The sequence below is a fragment of the Chenopodium album genome, chromosome 3, assembly GCF_948465745.1.
Source record: "Chenopodium album chromosome 3, dcCheAlbu1.1, whole genome shotgun sequence".
NCBI lineage: Eukaryota > Viridiplantae > Streptophyta > Magnoliopsida > Caryophyllales > Amaranthaceae > Chenopodium > Chenopodium album.
This window is the reverse complement of record NC_137836.1, coordinates 76457405-76473317: the sequence shown is the minus strand read 5'-3', so window position 1 is coordinate 76473317 and position 15913 is coordinate 76457405. Positions and strand designations below refer to the sequence as shown.

The 15913-nt window shown below is 35.4% G+C and overlaps 1 protein-coding gene and 1 pseudogene across 1 annotated transcript; both read right to left on the bottom strand.

Moving 5' to 3' along the window:
• Positions 1-8118: 8118 nt before the first annotated feature.
• On the bottom strand, positions 8119-11135 carry LOC145625412 (cytochrome P450 736A117 pseudogene; annotated as a pseudogene).
• A 1422-nt stretch (positions 11136-12557) lies between these two features.
• Positions 12558-14461, bottom strand: LOC145617389 (cytochrome P450 736A117-like). The gene is made up of 2 exons (XM_081672087.1): positions 13524-14461; positions 12558-13277 (listed from the first exon to the last, which is right to left on the bottom strand). The coding sequence occupies exons 1-2, from the start codon at positions 14439-14441 to the stop codon at positions 12654-12656; spliced, it is 1542 nt and encodes a 513-aa protein (XP_081528213.1). The 5' UTR covers positions 14442-14461; the 3' UTR covers positions 12558-12653.
• Positions 14462-15913: the final 1452 nt, after the last annotated feature.

Here is a 15913-nt window from a genome sequence, read left to right as displayed (position 1 = left end):
CCATATGCTTCTTTACTCAAATTATTGCTTGCTTGAATGTGTTGCACTTATCTCCTTGTGCAGTTTGGAGACTACTTTGAGAAATTATTCATGCTTGACCTCTCCAGACAGCATCATGGTGGCATATAACAACAAGAAGTATTACGTTGACATTTTTGAAACAAAGCCCTCTCATGCAATCAGTATAATCGAGATAGACTGTGAGGTGGACTTTGCCCCTCCTCTTGATTATAAAGAGCCTGAAAGACCTGCAATATCTGCTCCTGGCAAGGCACAGCTCAAGGTTTGCACAATAACTTTACTCTCTTTTCCTTAGTTAGGTATCAAATAGTTCTTCATGTTTTGTCCACTAATTAGAAATGCATAAATAAATTGGACTATTAGCCAATGGTAGGAGCTACTTGATGAGAATCATGAAACTGCAGTAATGTCATTGAAGCAATTATTTTGTATTATTTGGTTAACATATTGTGAATGAGCTTGGTCCCTTTAAAATTTTCCTGATAACAATGATTTTGTTGTTAATCTATACAAGTAGCTTAAAACAATATCAAATCTCTTTGCTGTTGTCTTCTTGATTTTCTTTGAGACACTTATAGCTTAAGCGAATTTGGTTAACATATGGTGAATATTGGTTTGTTTCTTTTCTTTATGTTAGGACTATTAATTCTATTTTTAAAGAAAGAGGAATTAAGGTTACAAATACCCCTGTTGTTTTGATTGATGATGTTGCAGATTTGTCAATTGGGCTTAGCTTGCTGTATTGCTTTGCTTTGGTGCTAATTCTATGATTGTTGGGTTATTAATTCTATGATTGTACATGTTGAAGTGGGATTGATTTGCTTTGGTGTAATTTGAGTAGAATGGAACTAATTTCAAAGTGGATTTTAAAATAGGTTTTGATTATATTGTTTGGGGGTGGTAATTTGAGTAGAAAGGGAGCCAGTATCACATTGAATTGTTATGCTTGGTGTAATTTGGCTCTCTTGAAATTGAATTGGTTATGCTTTGGTATAATTTGAGTTGAGTAAATGCCAATATCACATTCAATTTGGGCTATCATCTTATTGTTATTTACATGTGTTAATGATGCATTTTGAAATTATGTTAGCTCTGTTGATTTTTCTATTAAGTTTTGTAGAAATTACTGTAATTTGAGATAAGATACTAATTCTTGCTACTTCAGTTTTTGGTTAAAAAAATAAATAAATAAAAATTATTTTGCTGAATTCGCTATACGTAAATCATTTGGTGAATTTGCTGACTTAGCTACTGTCGCCCTGCCGAGGCTACCGTTGTAGCTGGCCTGGAAAGGTTGCAGCTACTGCTGCCCTGCCGAGCCTGCTGCTGCAGCTAGCCTGGCAAGGTTGCAGCTACTGCAGCCCTGCTGAGGCTGCTGCTGCTGGCCTCGAAAGGTTGCAGCTACTGCTGCCCTGCTTGTATATATGGTTGAATTTAAGGTAGTATTGCTCTGCTTGTTGTCTTTGATTAATACACACTTCGAGATCTCTTATCTTTGTTTGTTGATGCAGGTGGCTGTTGGAAGATGTTATCTATACGCAAGGCTGCTGCTGCCTCGCCAAGGCTCGTTGCTGCAGTTGCTGCCTCGCCAGGTGTTACATTGGTGATTTGGTGTGACTTGTATTTAACAATGACTTGTATTTTATTTTATTTTTTTGGACCAAAATTGTAATGTTACAATCTTTTTTTAATGAAAATATGTATGTTTATATATATGTTAGTGTTTATATATAATTTAATTGAAAAAAATGCAAAAAAAAAAAAAAAAAAAAAAAAAAAATTATTTTTTTTGGCCATTATTGGCACCGGTTTTGAACAAGAACCGGTGCCAAAAACCCCTTTTAAAAAAGCGGGAATGGGTTTTTGCCACCGGTTTTGAACCGGTGGCTTTGCATCTGACTATTGCCACCCCCCAAATGCCCACCGGTTCAAAACCGGTGGCAATGGGGGGTTTTGAACCGGTGGACAAATGCTATTTTCGCCTAGTGTGAACTTGAAGCTAACTGGGATTGTTGTTGTGTTGGTTGAGGAGTTGAAGTTGCACCTCTTGGTCTTCCCTTGGGCTTCTTTGCAGGTGGCTGTGTTGGCTCAGAGTCTTTCTCTTGGCATCCTCTCTTATTGTGCCCCTTCTTGTTGCAAATGGAGCAAGTCATTTCTATGCCTGATCTACTCAAAGAACCTGGCTTCTTAGGATTCTCTAGAGGATGTTTAATCCTGTTCTTTCTAGGCCTCCCAGGACCAATCTTGATTGGTGAGGGGTCCATTTCTTGTCTTTTTTTCACTAACCTCTACATCAATGCTACCCTAATATCCTCTAACATGAAAATTAAGTGCTTAGTCCTAGCATTAATGATGTAAGCATTGAATGTTTCTGCCATATTGTTTGTGATAGCATCAGTTTTTATGCATGGCTTCATGAATGCTCTACAAAAGAAGCTAGGATTATACCTCTTAAATGCAAGAGCAGCTTCTGGATTCATTTCACTCAATTTTTCTATTGCCTCATTGAAATCAGCTTCATTGTAGCATTTGGCTGCCTTCCAAAACTGCAGCTTCATCTCATCTCCTTTATAGGTCCTGTGCCATAGGGCATAAATATGTCTGGCACAGTGCCTATGCTCTGCCTTTGGGAGCACTACAGCAACTGCACTTAGTATAGCCTACAGTAACAACAAAACCACACCAAAAAATGAGCATAACATTTACCATTGAAATCAAATACCAAGTAAAGGAGAGAAGCAGAAACTTTTACCTGATGCTCATCAGAAATCACAGCAATGCCTTCACCATCTCCTAGGTCTAAGCAAGATTTGAGATGGTTGAAGAACCATTCCCATGAAAGGTTGTTCTCTCCCTCCACCACAGCCCAACAAATAGGATACATTTGCTCATTAGGGTCCCTAGAAACAACACTCAAAATCTGACCCCCTAAGAAAGTCTTTAGAAAAGCTGCATCAACACATATCACTCTCCTACATCCTGTTTTCCAACCCTCTTTAACACCATCAAAACATGTAAAGAGTCTTTGAAACATTGGGGTAGAAGTGTTAGGTTGTGGAGCAACTACCAACTCCAACACAGTCTCTGGACTCTCAGTTTGCAATGCCTTCAAGTGCCTCTCAACCTTCATGTAATGCTCTTTCATAGAGCCATGCAACATTCTGTGAGCCCTATACTTGACTTTGTATGCAAAGTCTCTAGACACAATCATTCTGTAAGCTCTTCTTACAGTTTCCACAATCTCTTTAGCTGGCCAATGTGGCCTAGCTCTGAAAACCTCTAGCAACTGACTTGCCACCCAAATGGTTTTGAGTTGCCTATTCTTACTCATATTCCTATGGCATGTATGTGAATCAATTGAAGTCTTCACCAGCCATGTTGAATCCCTTGAATGCATGGAACAGTACACATAAAAGGGGCAATCTCCAACACATTTCACACCCAACCTCTGCTTGCCTTTCCAACTAACAGTGTATTTCAAATCCCTCCCTTGCATGACTGCATACTTAGTTATAACATCCTTAAAGTCTGAACTATTTGCAAACCTTTGACCTACCTTCCATTTAAACTTGCTGAAATCACCATCAGGCCTCACTAACTCTCCCTTAACACCATCTACCTCATCATCACTACCAGTTGGGGTGTCAATGTCTTCATCCTCATCACAGTCACTTCTCAAACCTCCTTCTGCTGCTTTTGCTTTGCCAACACCACTTTCATCAGCAACCTTTCCCTCACAGACTTCTTTTTCCAATTGTTCAGCTACTTGAAGTATCCTAGAGTTGCAATCCTTCACTCTATTCCTTGCTTCCCTTAGCTCATCATCACTCTCATCAGTTTCTGCTTCAATGTATTGAAAATCTTCTATATCTTCAGCTGCCTCACCATCTAGATCTTCAAGACCCACTGTAAAAGCACCTTCATCTTCTAAACCCTCCTCTTCTTTGTCTCCACCACTTTCTCCCTCATCCTCAGGCTCATATGTTGGATCTCCATCATCACTAGACTCACCATCAAAACCTATTAGATCATTCCATCTCAAAGGGCTGTCTGGCCTACTATCTTCCCAATCATAGTCATGCACAAAATTTGTGTCAACATTAGGTAACTCAGCAGTTGACACAAACTCTACAGATAGGAATTGAGAAAGGTTTGGAAACTCATTTTGGCTAAAGCTAGGAAATTGAGAAGAGGGTAAGGGGGGTTCAGTTTCTGCTTGTTTAATTGTGGTGGTTGGGTAAGTGTGTTGTGATGAAGATGTAGGTGGTTTTTGGGGAAGGTAGGAAGCTTTTTTAAATGCTTATGTGGTGGATGCTTTTGGTGATGATGTGGCAACATCTTTCTTTTGACCAGGACTAGTATTTGGGGAAGTGACCATCTTTGTCTGTGGTCCCTTCTTAGGTGTCATTTTTTTCCTTTTGTTCACTTTAGGTGGGGGGATATCAAGTGGTTTGTCTTCTGTTTTGGATTGAGGTGATCTGCTAACACCACTTTCATTTTGAACAGGTTGTGTATCCTCAATCTGACTAGGTTGGACATGTGCATGAAGGGTGTCATAATCATACTGCACTGCATACACAACAATACCCCTATGTTTAACACCTAACTCACTCATCACTTTACACTCTGAATCTCCATGTATTACTCTCAAACCTTTATCCACATTCATTCCAGGTATTTGATAAAACAACTGATTTACCCAATCAAGTCCACTTTGCTTGCCAAACTCAAGCAACTCCCAATAACAGAGTTCATCTGGGTCTATAACAAAATTAGTACACTCACCACCATTATACTCCAATTCACCATTCTTACCCAATTCAAACTCACCCCCATGCCAGAATTTGACAGTCAAACTGTCAAATTGTTTACTCTTTGCAACCTATAATTACACAGCACAATTAGGCTACAAACAACAACACATTCATCACATCAATACTTCACCAAAACCCTAATCAATTAACAATAACATAACTAATCAAAAAACAGTCATCGCAACAAGCATTCCCTACAAATTTCCTAACCCCCTTAACTCCAATAATTACCCAGCATAATTATAATCAAGTAAACTAACTAAATTACATGACAAATCACTTTAAATTGAAATATAAATGCACGAATTTCCTAATTCAAACAATCACAATCAATTTCACAGAGTTTTAGCAACCAAAACGTACCTTTTTTTTAGGCATTTCCACAAAAGATTGAAACTTTTATTCCTTCAATCTGCACCACAATCGTACTCAATCAATGGAGTTCCTTTCCGCAATTAATTTGATCTGCAATTCAATTTGCTTGCTTCAGTATTTCAGAGAAAGGACATGGAGAGAGAGTGAAATTGAGAGGGAAATGAAATTAAGAGGGAAACAGAGGGTGGTTGGAGAAATTAATTACACGTAGGCTTAGGGGAGGGGAAATTGAAGTCAATGCTTGACTTTACCCCAAAAACCAAGCCATGTCAGCACTTTAACCTGCAAAAACCGGTTACCCATTTATTTGTACCATTTAGGGAAGAATGACATGAAAGGTGGTGTTATTCTAGGATAATCAAAAGGTGGTGTTATTCCTGGAAGACCACTTAAAGGTGGTGTTATTTTTGACAAATTTTCCTAAAGAATAAATATCAAGCAATAATAATAATCATAATATCATGAATAAAAATTATAATCATCATAAAATAATCATCATCAAAATAATAATAATAATAATAATAATAATAATAATAATAATAATAATAATAATAATAATAATAATAATAATAATCATAATAATAATAATAATAATAATAATAATAAAAATTATAAAAATTATAATAATTATCATGTTCATGTTAATATTAAAGCATAATAATTGCAAGATCCTAGGCATGATACTAACAAGATTAATAACAAACCCTAGCATGTCACTAAACAATAAAAATCAAATCTTTAACCCTAACATGATACTAACATTCATAAATATTAGGAAGAGAATAAAAATAAAGCATCATAGCAATCATATTTAATATTAAAATTAACCTAGACATGATACTAGGAATATCATAACAACAATATAAACATGATTTCTACATCATAATATCAATTAATCAATTAAAGTACTTACTTTGATGCTTCGTACCTCTTTCTAATAACAAAATACACACGTTAGTAACTTCAAGGAAAATAATAATATAAACAATTAAATTAAATAATTGAAATAGAGATTTGGGACCAAACCCTCAGAAATTAAAACCTTTCACGTCTAGGGCGAAGGCAACTTCGAATATGGCTAGGTGTTTCTAGATCTTGTGAATGCGGAATTTTGTATGTGAAAACAAAGAAGAGAAAGAAAGAATTGAATGTTTTAGAGAGATGAATGATTTAAAGAATGCTAAAGAATTAATGGTTGTTGATGAGGAGAATTGGTGAATGAATGAATGTAGATGATGATAATTGGTGAATGAAAACGGAGTTTTTAATACGATATTTATAGAGAAAATCAGCCAAAAAAGATAATTTAACACAACAGAGTCTGACGCTCAGGAAACAGAACTGGCGCCAACCCTGGCTAGCTGGCGCCAGGCACCAGCACTAGCGCCAGGCGCCAATGGCTAGCGCTAGGCGCCAGGCCTGGTTCCAGGCGCCAAGGCCTGGGGTCAGACGCCAAGCTTGATTCCAACGCGTTTTCGAAAATCCGATAAGTTTACCGTAGTGGAGGATAAAATAATATAATTTCTTCGAAAATGCTATTTGATTTTGATTAAAACTCTGAAAAGTCAACAAAAGTCAATTTATCAATGCTAATTGAATTAGGAATGAAAAGAACCTTCTAGAAGAATCTAGAAGACTAAAACCATTCCTAATTGCATTAGGAATGATAAATCATATTAGGCCCTCCCATAGATCATCGGGCCGCACATAAAGCTCAAACCGGGCCCAGTTTAGTAAATTGGCCATAACTTCCTCAATATTCATCGGAATTGGGCTTATAATATATCGTTGGAAAGGTCTTTGCAAGCCCCATCCAACTACACTACTATTGGACCCATATCATGGACCAACCAAACTGGATTGGCTGTTTTCTTAAAATAAAGTTTTCAAAAACAGAGAGAAGAGAAAAGAAATAAAAACTTTCCGCAACACTAGAATTTCCACACTTTCGCTTCATTCGATTATGATTCGACGTGAAAGGTACTCATCACTGGGTTTGGTTTTGGGGAGACACAAATGGGTGTCTACAGCGACACATATACATTTTGGGGAGAGGATGATGTCAACAATTTTCTATTTTAGTAATAATTAATAGATTTATTTATTTAGGTTTGGAGCAATCCAAAATTTAAATTTTAGTAACAATCTTAGCTCGATAAAAAATGGCCCATAAACTTTCTATATTGGCCTAAAATGGAATGGTTGCGAGCAAAATTTTTGGCATTAACTTGGTCCAAATTCAGCTAGAAGCTTAGAGCCAAAATGGGCCAACTTTTTTTCGCATCAGCAACTTTGTGTGTGGTGGCCACCCTGTGTGGACAGCTGACACACAGTAAATAAACCTTGATTAACGAGTAACCTATAACCGAGTAATCCATGACCAAACAAGTAACTTCTAACCGACCAAGTGACCCTTAACCGAGTAACCCATGACTGACTTTATAACCCTTAATCGAGTGAGTAACCCTTGACCGAGTAACCCCTAATCGATCGAGTGAATAGCCCTTGACCGACCCAGTACCTTTTGACCGACTTAATAACCCTGTAGTTTTGACAAAGTAACATCCATAATGGTTGACCACACGGTATGTCCAACCAACTGGACACACATAAAAGTTTGTGTTTTTGCATAGGCTTTGCCCAAAATTAGGTCTAGGCCTAGGTCTTAGGTATTCTACCTATTGAAGCTACTAGCTAGGAATGGATTCATCAATTAGTGGATTGATTTGTAACAATGGTAGAGAGATATAAATGTTGCAAACATGATTTTGTACTAATTAACAGCCACAACATCAAAAAGAAACATTTCAGTCAGTTACTATTGCAAATCATAAAACACCAAATACAGGAAACCATTGCAATATCACTTAACAATTGATTAAATTGCACTTATTGAAGATTATTTAGCTTATGAGCTTGAATAAGGAGTTGCAATAACCATGAGGGGATCGCGCTTGTGAACCGCGATTCCCACAGTCTCAGTCATGTCAAGCTCCCTACATTCTGATGGCACTTTCCAATCGAATTCGTAGACGAGATTCGCAAGCATAAGCTCAGCATTAACCATAGCAAAATCAATCCCAGGACAAATTCTTCTACCACCTCCAAAAGGAATGTACCTGAAATCATCTTGTCTTTTGAAAGATAATGTACTAGTGTTTAAGAACCTTTCGGGACGAAACTCCATTGGTTCTTCCCAATAAGTCGGGTCCCTATGTATAGCCCATGCGTTTATGTACACATGAGTGTCTGCACTGATGTCGAAACCGTTGATTTTGGTATCCTGCATTGGCTGTCGAAACACCAACAACGGAACTGGAGGGTGTAGTCTGAGTGATTCCTTAATCACTGCTTTTAGATATGGTAAGTTTTCCAAATCATCTTCGTTTACCTTTAAATTGTTGATTTTGTCTCCAATAATTATTCTTAGTTCTTCTTGTAATTTTTTCATGACTTTGGGATGTCTAAGTAACTCAGACATTGTCCATTCTAGTAATGTGCGAGTTGTATCGTTGCCAGCAGCAAACAAATCCTGCATAAATTAAACACAATCACATTAATGAATTGTACATTAATATTATGTAACGCTTAGGCTTGTTTGGTTGCACTTTAATAATGGAGAAGTAATGAAGTATAAAGTCTTGAGAAATGTCCGTTCCGAAAAAAAAAAAAAAATCATGAGAAATGTATTTATGGGTAAGTGTTGGGTTAACATTTAAAAATGTGCCAAGTGGAAATTCATTAGGATATTGAAATTCAACAAAACATGAAAATTAATTTAGGGTAATGCTATATATAGGGTTGTATATAAACACTAGATGAAGTCCGTGCAATGCATGTGCAATACACAATTTGTTTAAATTTTTTTTTTAAAATAAATTTTTTAATTAATGTGCTAAAATTAGTTATATATTTAGATAAAACTCCTAATATCAAAAGATAATATTTAATATTTAATTAATTTAAATTTTAAAATTACATTTGCCAATTTTGCTTACGTGACATTTGAATTATTTAATTATGATTTAAATTTAAAAATCAAATTCGCCAATTTTGCTTATGTGATATTTGAATTATTTAATTTTTAAATTTTTTTTAATAATCTCTTATTTAATTGGCTACTACTAAAATTTATAATCCTACATGGCACACTAAGAAAATTAAATCCTATGTGGCTCTCAAAACTATATTATATATATATATATATATATATATATATATATATATATATATATATATATATATATATATATATATATATACACTTTCTTTCCGTATTAAGTTAAGAATTTATCGACAATTCACGAGTAAATCAATGTAATAAATGTTGCTCATTGTTTTAGGCAATTTAATTGACTTAAATAAAATAAGAGGTAAGTGGCCAAGTGGGGTAGTTGGAGTATTAAAAAATTGTAAAAGAAAGATAGTAGGGTTAATAATTTATTGAAAAATAATGAATGTGAGAGGAGAGATATAATAATAAAAAAAAGTAGTAGTGGGTTTGGATGGGACCATGAGAGGAGAGAGATATAATATTTTAATGTAGTTTTTTACCAAAAAAAAAGTGTATCACTTATTAAAACACTGCCGAATTTCGTAAGTGTAACTTCCTCTATGTCAACCTAATATGATTTTTGTATCTCCAAGAAATTGTAACTTCCTATGAGTATTTAATTCCCATATGCAACTAAACATGACTAGTTGATAAACAAGATTTCTTCTATAAGAGGGATATTTATTTCAATTTAGGAAAGGTCAAGGGCATTTTGGAGATTTTGTGAAATCAATTGTAAACTTTACCTGTTCTATACGTACATGCTTTAATTACAAAAATGTCATGAGTCATCCGAAACCTCATTTATATATCAAAAAAAAAAAAAAAAAAACTACCTACAAAGTAGCAAATAATATAAAACAGACTTTGTGTATGTATAGAAATTTGCAAATACAGAAGTTAAATCAAATTATCCTTACCAATATATTGGCTTTGACATCATCCATTGTGACAGCATTCTCATCCTCCATGTGAATCTCCAGCAAACTCTCAATACAGTTTTTAGCAACATCCTTTCTTTGTTGGTCATCAGACTCAGCATTTTTCATTTTCTTACTACTTAGAAGATTTTGATGTTCTTGTATTAGCTTATCAAGCGACTCATCAAACTCTTGTGCAACCCTTTCGACTCGACCATCCAACCCCGTCACTCTGTCCACCCAACTAAGCCAAGGAATGTAGTCCCCCACGGTAAAAACTCCAAGTAACACAACAGTTTCATCCAACAATTTCTTAAAATTGAAACCTCCTTCATTATCATTACTACTATACTTCCTCCCAAATGTTACCCTACTTATTAAACCATATGTTTGTTTACTAATAACTTCACTCAACTTCACAACTGATGAAAATTGTGATGATTGCTTAATCTCATCGACGATTAAAGCAACTTCTTCTTCCCTCATTTTTCTATAAGATCGGACTTTTTTGTTACACAACAGATGTGTAATGCAGAGACTCTTCATCCTGCGCCAATGTTCGCCGTAAGGAGCAAAACCCACATCCCTACAACCGTAGAATAATCTACTAGGAATGCGTAATTCAGGCCTGTTGCAAAAGATCAAATCTTGAGTTTTCATGATTTCGCAGGCAGCTTCTGGTGTCGATACCACGAGTATAGGCTTGCTGCCGAAATGAAGCAACATAACCTTGCCATATTTCATAGAGAATGATGCAAATGACTGGTGTGGTAACTCTCCTATTTGGTGGAGGTTACCTATAATTGGTAGTTTTGGAGGCGAGGGTGGTTCAAGTTTTGCATTGACAGATCTAGCAAAAAGACTCTTGTATAAAAAAAGTACAAAGAATAAAAAAGGGAGGGTTGAAGGGTAGAAAAAGAGTTGTTGCAAGAATTGCAGAATCAAACTCATTATTGAATTTGTGCGACGAATTTATATGTTTGATGGAAATTCGAAGATTTTTAAATGAGCAAAAAAAAAATTATCAAATGAACAATAGTAGAGTTGAGTTGCACCTTAATTATATAAGATATAAAATATACCACGCTGCATGTAAAAGATTTTAAATCTCAATGAGGAATGCAAATGAATTTGAAAGATTTAAAGAGAATACAGTATGAAAAATGTGATTGTAGACTAAGAACAAGTTACAACTAGAGGAAGTATTGCATATTTCAAATTTCAAAATTTCAGTTACATGGTAACTTCAGAAGAAAAAAAATAAGAGTCAAAGAGGTCCATTTATTGATGGCCAAATGTATGCATGCATGCATGGACATTGTTTTGATGTTGACTTTTAAAACAGAATTTTGTTTAACAAACTTTACATGCATTTACTTTTATTATAAAACAATTTTTTTTCAATTATAAATTAATTTCTTTTAACTATGGTGGGACTCCACCTATTTGGCCTTTGGTCTTGATGGATCACAAGTTTAACAAAGTGGCAAAAGTATGAGAGTCTTAGATATTATTTAGTTCACCTTATTTTTTCTGAGATTATATTACATCAGAAAAAATAAGTTCAGATCAAATTAGATTAGAAGAAAAAGTTCATATTAGATTATCTCGTTTTATGTGCAGTTTTTTATTGCTAGATATCTTTGATTTCGTAATTAAAAAATTATGAAAATTACATATTATTACGAATCTAACAAGATCCCACTTGATACATTTTTTCCTTATAGATTATCGTACATTTAAGGTTAAAGTTTAGTCAAATCAGATCAAATTAGACCAGATCAGATCATATCAAACAAGATTAGATAAGTTCATCATATAAGCGAAAATAAGGTGAACCAAACAATCCCTTACATTATCGTTTCTCTTGATATTAATTAGAGGATCAGAGTTAATTACAACTCATAGCTTAATAAACTAACTCATGTTAATTGTTTTCCCTACCTTAGAAAAAGTTTAACAAAACTCTTATGAATAGTGTATGAACATTTATATCCTAAAACTGTTCATTTACATATTTGCCTCCATTTGATTTCAAAAGCCTTAAATTGTCTTGAATTCCTAAATTGATGTGGGGTCCATGCTCGGAAAATAAGTCGAGGTGGTAAAACCTACAAGTCTTGTAAAATATGAGTGGTTATTTTTAATTTTAAAAAAATGGGTGATTATATTGTGATTATTTCAATACGTGGTATATTTTGGGGTGGTAATTTACAAAAGAAATCCTTAAAAATATGATCGATTCATTGAAAGACATACAACTTATAAAAAGAGATTTAAATCTAACAAACATGTAATAATTGTTATATATAACCTCACGACCCCTTTCAAAAATACCTTTTGAGGGTATATAAATTGAGACAAACTAAAATATTGCAATATTTGTACTTTTGACACTTATTCAAACAAATAACCTTTTAAATGTGCTATATTCCAAGTTTATTTGATTCAATTACACTCAGGACTGCCTCATTCACAGGAATAAGGAGTTGCAATAACCATAAGAGGAACTCGCTTGTGAGTTGTTATACCAACACTTTCAGCCATATCTAGCTTCCCACATTCTACTCCATCAGGCAACTTCCAATCAAACTCATACACGAGATTTGCAGCGACAAGCTCAGCATTGATCACAGCAAAGGATGATCCAGGACACATTCTTCTACCCGCCCCAAATGGGATAAACTGATAATGTTGTCCCTTGAAATCATATGTAGTAGTTTCGTTTACGAACCTCTCAGGAAAAAATTCCTCAGGGTCTTCCCAAACAGTTGGGTCTCTCTGAATTGCCCACGCATTGATAATTACTTGTGTCCCTGCAGTAATGTCAAACCCGTTTATTTTGACATCCTGCGATGGCTGTCGAAACAGTAACAAAGGGGCAGGAGGGTGTAGCCTCAGTGCCTCCTTCATCACTGCTTTTAGATAGATTAGTTTCTCCAAATCATCCTCACATACTCTGCGATCTTTACCTCCAACAATGTTCCTAATTTCTTCTCGAAGTTTTTTCATAACTCTGGGATGCCTAATCAGCTCACTCATCATCCATTCTATTAGTGTGAATGTTGTTTCAGTCCCTGCAAAAAACATATCCTGCATCAAAACAGAGTTAGGCCCTGTTCACTTCACCTTAGAAAAATAAAATTAAGTAAAAATAATTTCAGTTCAACAAAAATAAGTTCCGCTCAATAAAGCTTTAAAGAAGAACTATATATAATTTCAGTTTAGTAAAAATAATTTAAGTTCATTAGAAATAATTTCAGTTCAGTAAAATAACTTCAATTCAGCAAAAATAATCTAAGGGTTAATACGATAATGAGCTAGATCGAACTAGCTTACCAATATAACAGCTTTGATACTGTCTATTGAAATAGCATCCTTGTTCTCATTCTGATATTCAAGCAAAATGTCCACAAAGTTTTTTGTATCCTCTTCTATGTCACACTCAGCTCTAATGTTTAAAGTATGTTCTTGAATAACTGCTTCAAGGAACTTATCCAACTTATCTGCCACCTTTTGCACTCGACCATCCAAACCCTTTACTCGATCAACCCAACTTAGCCAAGGTATAAACTCTCCCAAACTAAAAACCCCAAGAAGTTCCATAGCTTCATTTAACAGCTCCTTAAAATCAACACCTCTCCCACGATTACTACTATACTTCCTACCAAATGTTGCCCTGCAAATTACATCATACGTATACGTCACAATAATCTCACTTAGATTAATCACAGAAGAACAGGATTCATTTATCATTCTAACAATTAAAGCAGCTTCTTCTTCTCTTATGTTTCGAAATGATTGAACCTTTTTGTTACTCAAAAGCTGCATAACGCACACACTCTTCATCAGCCTCCAATAATCTCCGCAAGGAGCAAAAGCCACATCCTTGTAGTCATAAAAGAATTTAATGGCAACACGTGATTTAGGCCTGTTCGAGAAGATCACATCATGAGTCTTCATGATTTCTCGAGCTGCATCTACAGATGAGACGACTATAGTAGGCCTGCTGCCAAAGTGAAGCAACATTAGCTTGCCATAACGCCGAGACAATGATAGAAAGTCACGGTGAAGGGATGCACTTAGTTGATGAAGGTTTCCTATGATTGGCAGCTTTGGGGGCGAGGGTGGAAGGTTTTTGCCAGTGGCAAGAGCTTTAAATGGAACATTGAACAAAATAATTACAAAGAATACAAAAGGGACCAAGAAAGGGTAGAAAAAGTAAGTTTGCCAGAAATTTGTAAGCCAATTCAACATTGTTTCTATGTAAAACTCTAGGAGTTAACTGCAGTAAGTTAAAAGATGAAGAGGGTATACTCTATAGCCACTATAAATAGAACATTGTACAAAATAATGAATGTTCCATGCATTTACAGTGTAGTTGTGTAATCTGTCATGCTTCATACAGTAGTTGATCCATCAGCATCACAGAAGAATCAATTCGCGGAAGAAGGTGGTCCAAACAAAAAACAGTACTGAGACCAAAACTTGACAGATTAGACAAAAAAAAATGGAAATCTGTCAATAGAGGTCGGTCTGGTCAGTTATGGGTTTGCTTGGCTTGGTATATCATTCATGCCTTAAATTTGCGTTAATGAGCCTAATCAGGACTATATAATGTGCATATCTGTGAAAGTAGTTCCGCAACTACTAATGTGATTGTGCCTATAACAGAGAATTGAAGTCAAGGGCAATGCCACAAAAACTAAAGGCTGAAGGGTTGCTAAGGAATGCAAGAAAACATCCAATATTTCCAAATTTGACATTTGCATTGTTTACAAACATAAAATGATCCTAATACCCTAATGTTTGAGCCATGTCAAGTCCAGATTGTGCTGAGAGAGCCCAAAAGACGGCTTTTCTTCCTTGGTCTGTGTTGCAGAACAGAACAGATAATAACAAATTTATTCAGTAAACTCACAAATCATAATTAGATATTTAGATACTCAAAACAGCATTATTGGTAGAGCATAACTTGGCCATGCCTTCATAATTACCAAAGTTGAATACGGGCAAAAAACACGAAATAAATGATAGCAAATTATATCCATACAAGAGCAAGTACATTTCAGTCATGCCTAACTTTTTGTGTTCTATAGTCTATATCATCTAGAAATCTCCGGTCATAATCATACATTGCATTATTGTAATCAAGACCACATCATCAATTATTGTATATGCTCTTCCTATATATATCCTTTTGGTGGCTCTGCCTGCTCCAACAGGAGTATATTGACAAACTTGCTCATTGAAAATAAATGAGCTACTATTTAGAAATCTATAGGGACAAAATAACTGGGGTTCTTCCCAAAATAATTGGATCTCTATTGATTGCCCAAGCATTGATAATCACTTGATTTCCCACATTACTGTCAAACCAATTTATTTTGATGTCCTCCAATGACTATTGAAAGACCAACACGGTCCTGGAGGGTGCAGCCTAAGTTCATCCTCGATTACAGGACGTCTGTTTCTCCAAATCATCCTCACATGCCCTATTAGGCCAATACATGTGTCATAGTTTTAAGTGCTTTAGAAATGGATTGTACGGTGCAGTTTTGCCCGGCAAGGTCACTAGCCTTGAGCAGAAAAAGGGTCTCTTGGTTGTTGGAGCAAGAGCAAGAACTTGATTTACAAGTAACACAAGACACAACACAAGCAGGACTGATGAATTCAAGGTTGCAAGCCTCAAAAAAAATTGGGATGCTTGAAAGACAAGTGATGGCAGA